Source organism: Hippoglossus stenolepis, chromosome 22 (genome assembly GCF_022539355.2).
Source record: "Hippoglossus stenolepis isolate QCI-W04-F060 chromosome 22, HSTE1.2, whole genome shotgun sequence".
Classification (NCBI taxonomy): domain Eukaryota; kingdom Metazoa; phylum Chordata; class Actinopteri; order Pleuronectiformes; family Pleuronectidae; genus Hippoglossus; species Hippoglossus stenolepis.
The window spans coordinates 1425752-1432641 of NC_061504.1; the positions used below are offsets into that span (position 1 = coordinate 1425752).

Consider the following 6890-nt stretch of genomic DNA (forward strand, 5'->3'; position numbering starts at 1 on the left):
ACCAAGTGTATGTTATCATACAGTGGTAGATGACTTTACACAAATCTAAAGTTAATCATAAGAACAAGTACAAAACAGTACCAAAGTACCAAACAAAAGTGCAAATGTGAAAAAGTAGGAGTGGGTCCAGAACCACCTGCAAGAGTGAATAAACATGCGCTCGCTGATGTGTGGGTTTTTTATTCAGGACTTGTCCTAGAAGTTAATATACAATATAAAATACAAATCAACAAAATGAAATATCCTGTAACCCTCTGCAAATCAAGCATTTCAGTGAGCAGTTATTTAGAAGAGTACAGCTAAATTCAATTACGTTGCGATGATGCATATACCTACAGTGCACCAAAGTAGCAAAAGACTGACATTAAGCAATACCACTTGTTCTCCTTGAGCACAGGGTTGTGTATGCTTCCATATATAATTTAGGCAGAGAGGGTTAGAAAAGTAAATCTGAGCAAACAGAAGATGGAACTGTGTGTCTTAGAGAAAAAGCTTCAAACAGTGGTTGTGTTTGAAAAATGCATGAGTATGCCAAACAGACCAAAAGGTGATTAACTGTATATACTGTGGCCTTCACTTTTTACCCATTGATCTGCAAAAATACATTATTTAAAAAATGAAATGCAATGGGTTTTGGCTGCCCGCCGGGTTCGGGTTCACCCAAGATGCCCCTCTTGGATTTATGTATTTATATACAGGGCTTCCTCTAGGATTTATTTTTTGCAGCGGGGGCTGACAGTCCCCCCTTGCTATTTACACACAAACTGAAAATCACATTTATTTAGTTATTAATCGATGAAGTCACATCATGAATCTGGATTGTTCCGGTCACCTTAACCCTGATGTCCTGGCTGTGCGTGGCAGGTGAACTGCGTGCGAGAGAAATCTTGGACGCGTTTAAATACGTGTCTTATAAACTCTATAGAGCGAATCAAACACAAGGTTATCTTAAAGTACTGTTCGTGTCCTAATAACTTACAATTAGTGTTGGTGTTTATTGTTAACGTGTAAAGTGATCGCAGGTCAGCAGGCGGGTGAGGTGGGAGGACATGCAGCAGGGTAATACAGCATGGTACAAGGATGAGACCTTACAGTTAACTAATAACCAAAGAAAATGGTAACTAGAAAGTTAAACAAAAACCCTCACTAACTATTTTTTGTAAACCAAAATACGGGATAGCATCTGTAAACCTAGTGAGTCATTCACATGTTGAACAATCCTACCATGTCAAGCAATTTGACATTTTTTTGGTAGATTAATGTAAACTTCACGAATTCCTCGTACATTACAATCACAAAACAATCTAAAGCACAGAGAGGCATATCTGGCAAGTTGTCTTTACTGGCTTCAATTCCAACAAAGGATACATGAAACAATTCTACTGCTCATCTTTAAAACCCTCCATAACCTGGCTCCCCTTCATACCCGTTAGACTTAATCCATCCTAGACTCTTCCTGTACCCTGCGCTCTTCCTCTGCTCCTCTTCTCTCTGTCCCTGAATTTAAACTCCCCACAACTCAAATTACAACTCAAAACACAACTGTTTGGATCAGTCCACCCTACTTAACATGTATCCCTCACTGATTAGTTTTTAACCTTTGGTTTTACTTTTAGTCACTAGTGTCCACATATGTACTGTTAGGTCTCTTTGCCTCTTGAACCTGATTTGAACCTTTTATTTTACTTCTTTACTCTTATATATTATGGTCACATATGGTTGTGTCTCTAAATGCAATTTTAACACTTGGGTTAATTATTTATGTATTTATTTCTGGCATATTGTAAGGTGTCCTTTGGTGTCAGAAAGGCACTGTGACATAACATTCATAATTATCATTATCATTATTATTATTATTATCTAGCCCCTTGAAGATTTGACAGTCTGAAACGTTGCACACAAGTCTCTTTTTCCCTTCCTGTGTGTTTATCTGAGGAAAAAGCAAACGTGTGCACTGTAACATGATGATTGCAGTTGACAGTTATGATGCAGGTGATGATACAAAAGCAACAATTGCCACTCTGTCATCGTGAATCACAGACAAGGTGAAGAAGACACATGAATAGTCGAGTTCGACAGCTTGTTTTTTACCAATGTGTGATGGTGTGATGACGCTACATTATTGGAGAGGAAAGGAGGATGTGCTGTTAACTGGATTGCATCCGGCAGAGAAAATCCACCACAGAGCAATAACTCAAATTCAAAGACAGGTCTATCACAAGTTAGTGTGTTTCTGTCAGTGTGCTTTTCTCCACAGCAAATGATATATTGTCATAATCACTTCTCCTTGATACCATCATCCTTGCCTGTATTCTCAGCCTGTCAGAATCTTCTGAATGCAACACTTTTTTTGTTTTTATAATGTTTGCATCCCAACTCTGGATAACTCATTTCCCCTTAAATTACACTCATCCTTATCAGTTAATAGACCTCTCTTCTTCCCATGTTCATTCCGTGCGTGGAAAGTTGAATCATGAATAACATTATCTGAACTCGTCTGTTGGTTTGCTGCTCCATTACTCCTTCTCCTCTCTGTATCCACTTAACTTCCAGTGTTGATACCATTCTATGTGGCATTTGATAATACAATCTTTTTACTTTCTCCATCTTGCTTTTATATAGTATAGTTGAAGACATTTTGCCAAAAACATCACACTACAGGTCAAGCTGTAACGCCATCATATCATCTGCTTAAGTTGTTAAGATGATAGGGAACTATACTTAAGACAGGCATGTGAACGGCATACAGTATTTTAAACTCGGCAATCGAAATAATTGATATGATAATACCTTGTAGATGAAGGATGGACATATATTTTTATGCCTCCAATGCGTGCGATAGCCAGTGGCCGAGGGAATTATGTTTACGTACGTCCCATTCCCTTGAAGGCGATATCTGACGAAAGCCTTGATGGAATTTTCACTTGTACTCGATAACCTGGCTAGGTTTTGGTCGTCAAAGGTCCTGCTGACCTCACAAAGCACATTTTAACCTTGTGAAGGCGATATCTCTGGAACACCATCAAGGAATCCTTTCACATTTGGCACAAGGATTAACTCACTTGATTCTAGTAGCCGAAAGTCAAGGTCATGGTGGCCTCACAAAGTACATTTATGTTTTTCTTAAACGTGATATTTTAAGATCAGCTTGACGGGATGTCTTCAAATTTGGTACAAACCTTAACTTTGACTGAAGGATGAACTGAGAACATTTTGGTGGTTAAAGGTCAAAAGGCCAAGGTCGCATGAACTTGCGTTGTTTTGAACTCAATATATCAGGAATGTCCAAAAGGGAATTTCATCACATCTAGCACAATCACCTACTGATCACTTGAGTCTATCAAGGATGACCTGAATAGGATTTGGTGGTCAAACCTCAAGGTCACTGTGACCTAACAAAGCACATGTTTGCCTTGTGAATGAATCCTGTCCAATTACAGGGGTATAGATGCTCTGTTGAAATACAGTCAGAACACTACATTTTATTATAAAGTTCACATTATCGTATTTAGGCCTATGAACTGTCTTTGAGATGTAAGACCTACAGTAAGCATCAGACACACATGGAAAATTAATATGGATTTTGTACTTTTTGTACAACTGACAGGCCTCTGGCCCCTTTGTTCCATGTTTGCAAAGAGCAGCACAGAGGTGACACTTTTTAGAAAAAGACTGATCACGGAGTGAAGATTTGTGCAAAGTAGCTTCACACAGGAGAATTACAGATCCATATGGAAGCGAGAAGTTTGTATGAGATCCGTTAACTGTTTTGAAAGGGGTCTAAAAAATGTGTGAACCCAATGAAAACGTGTGAGAACATTTGTGAGAGAAAACTTCTGCTGTGATGAAGATCAAGTGGATCCAGTTTTATTAAGTGTGATCTAACAATTGAGAAACACTGTGATGTTAATAACTATTAACACATAGGCCTATCACTTGAATGAATGTTTTCATATTTCATCCTGATACACTGCAGGTGAACTTTCCATTGTGGTTGTAGCTGAAATGATTGTTAGAATGAAGCGAGTACCAAACACAACAGCATCATACACATACAATCGAATTACAACAGCATCACGTATGTACAATCTAAGTGCCCCTGTGCTTTAGCGCAAAGTTTTTGATTCATTATAGTAACGAGAGCCAGTTTCAGAAATTCTTTGCATGTGTAAATTCTATTAAACTCATTGTTTTGACATGTTTTACATTCACATACATGTCAATCATATTACAAATTAAGATTCTAGAGAACTTGTGAGTGCTTGTACTTCTTATTCATTTACTTGGTCATCAATGCTTTACCCAAAAGACTCCCTCGCTTTGTTGGCTGCCTCAGTTTTACATTTCACAGTTTAAGTTTCTTAAAGCTCTTTGTATCCACTCAATCAATATGCACTCTTCCTCTGAGAAATACAGTGCACGAGTCATTACGCAGCAACTCTATGCTTGCACTGCTGAACGACCCCCCCTTCATACAGATTTTTTGCTCCATTATATTTACCATACAGACAAGAGAGCGTCATCTAAATGTGAGCACTAACTATGTCAAACTGGTCCTTAAGCTCAGATAATCAAAAGCTTTAAATGGATATTTTTGTTCCTGCTTTGTGTTGACCCATGCTTCCTTCTCTCTCTTTCAGGTGTTGCTGTTGTTGTGTATTTCAGACTGGATGGTGCACTCCATGTGGCGGAATGGCAAAGACCCAGACAGTTTTTCCATCCCTTACCTGACCGCTCTTGGTGACCTGTTGGGCACTGCCCTGCTGGCGCTCAGCTTCCACTTCCTGTGGCTCATAGGAGACCAGGACAGCGACGTGGGCGACTGAGGCAACAAGCGACATGACAGAAACCCTACCACCTGCCAGCTGACCTCTCATGCCTTTTAAGCCTTGTGGGAATGTGGGTGCTCTCTTAGTCACTGGCCAGCACATTCCTCCGCTTCCCGTAATGGATGAAACTTCACTTAAACCACACAATGGTTCAGAAACTATTTTCTGCTCCTGGCTTTTTTTTTCTACACCCTAAAGACGTTAAATTTCAAAAGTATAGACTGTTTTCTGTAGCAATTCAGATCTTTGTCATTTGCACCAAAGCACATGCATATTATATTGCTGGTTTTGTTTAGAGGACCAGGCGGACACCAGCTGAGGAAACCTAGTTGATGTGTAAGTATAAGCCAGAGGTCTTTTTCTAAAAATATTTGGATGGACTACCACAGTGTCACAGAATGTGTGGAGTTTAAGAGAAGTAGAGTCTGTTCTTATTTATTTGCAGATGTTTTCTTTACATTTTTTCCCCACATTTCTAACCTGCCTCTGGGGACCATCAAGTAAAATGACTTAATTTCAGTTTCAATCTAGTAAATAGTGTTTACATGGGAACAGGCACTGAATAAAATACATCTTAAAGATAAAATTAAAACGAGGGAAATCTCATTAAGTTGAAGTTCAAAAGAATCTTTGCAGCCTGACAGCCAACAGTACACCAAACCAGATGGCAGCCAGTTGTTGTGAATTAGCTAAAATTCTCCCCCAAACAATAGTTGTCCAATCATATCTTAGCAGCTGTAGTTAGGTGTCTGTGGGGTGACGTTAAAGATGATATTAACAAAAGCCTTGCACATCCTCACAGCAAAGCTGTAGTCACTCTGTGAAAGCCAGTCATGGAAGATTTGATTTAAAGATGTTTACATTCCATATAGTTCTCTCTTCCCAAAAACCCTTTCTCCACAGACCGCTATACAAGCTTCCGAACAAGGTTTACGATAAGTACTAAGGGGATGAGGTCTTGGTTAATGATCCAAGAATGAATCAATAACTCAAATGATCAATCAATCATTCAGAGACATGTGCGTTATGTGTGTCTTTTACAGCGTTTATTCTTTGCATTCTCAGCTCCCTGTCATATTCTGTAAATGTTAACACACCTGTCTGACTCATGTAAAACATGTTCGTACACAAGTCACATGCTATTTAAATGTGTGTGTAGTGTCTACATGTGTTTACACAAGTAATTAAGAGATTTTAGTCAGTTGAATCTAATTTCTATTTATAACAGCTTAATGTTATACACATAAGCTGATGAAACAACACAATTCCGACTTATTTCAGAATGGGGTTTATTTCAGAATTTGATCTGGATGAAGCAGCCTGATTATTAAATTACTCCCTGAAGCTACAGGAGGAATGACTTCAGTAATCTTCTGACTTGAATATAAACTCTTAAAATCAAACCACATTCATATTGTGGTAATTCAGCAGCCCACGTGTGTGTGTGTGTGAACATGGTCAGTGGCGCTGTTTAACTCCAATACGTGCCTCTTCAGATTCACTGATGGACAAAGTATTTCTCTCTGTCTTTATTGTAATTTTCTTTCTAAAACATTGTAATACAGTGAAATGACAATATGATCCTTTTGTACTCACTTCCACTTGTATGACAATGACTATCCTATTTTTAACGGATTTCATTCCATTTTAATTTCTGGCTTGAAAGTACATATATAAATTTAAGTGTCTACATTCTCTTGGGCAATAGACATTTGTTTAAAGTTGATGTTTTTTTCCCTTGGGAATGAATCTTTGTTTTGTTTTGTTTTTTTTGCTCACATGAGCCAATGTCAAAAATAAATATCCTTCAATTGAAAAGCAACTCATTTCAGGTTATTTTTCTTGGAGGGTTGAGCTGGTGCTGAATCGAAAGAGAAAGGCGCCCACCACCTGAGTTCAGCAGATGAAAGCTTAAATATTGAGCCAAGAGGGAAGTCAAAACCTTCATTCCCCTCTGTGCAAGAAAGCCTGTTCTCTATGATCTAAAATTATTTATGTCCTCAGATGGTCTCCATGACAACATGATGGGAATGGTCATCGGCTTCACTTAACCTCAGAGCT

The 6890-nt window shown here is 38.5% G+C and overlaps 1 protein-coding gene across 2 annotated transcripts in view; it reads left to right on the plus strand.

The window, feature by feature from the left end:
* slc41a2b (solute carrier family 41 member 2b) overlaps nucleotides 1–6647 on the plus strand; it is a 32879-nt gene extending 26232 nt beyond the window's left edge. For both annotated transcript variants that reach the window (XM_035147276.2, XM_035147275.2), the window contains one exon: nucleotides 4641–6647. In XM_035147276.2, the coding sequence (XP_035003167.1) occupies nucleotides 4641–4826 (186 nt within the window). In that variant the 3' untranslated portion in view covers nucleotides 4827–6647. The remainder of the gene's footprint in view (nucleotides 1–4640) is intronic.
* Nucleotides 6648–6890: the final 243 nt, after the last annotated feature.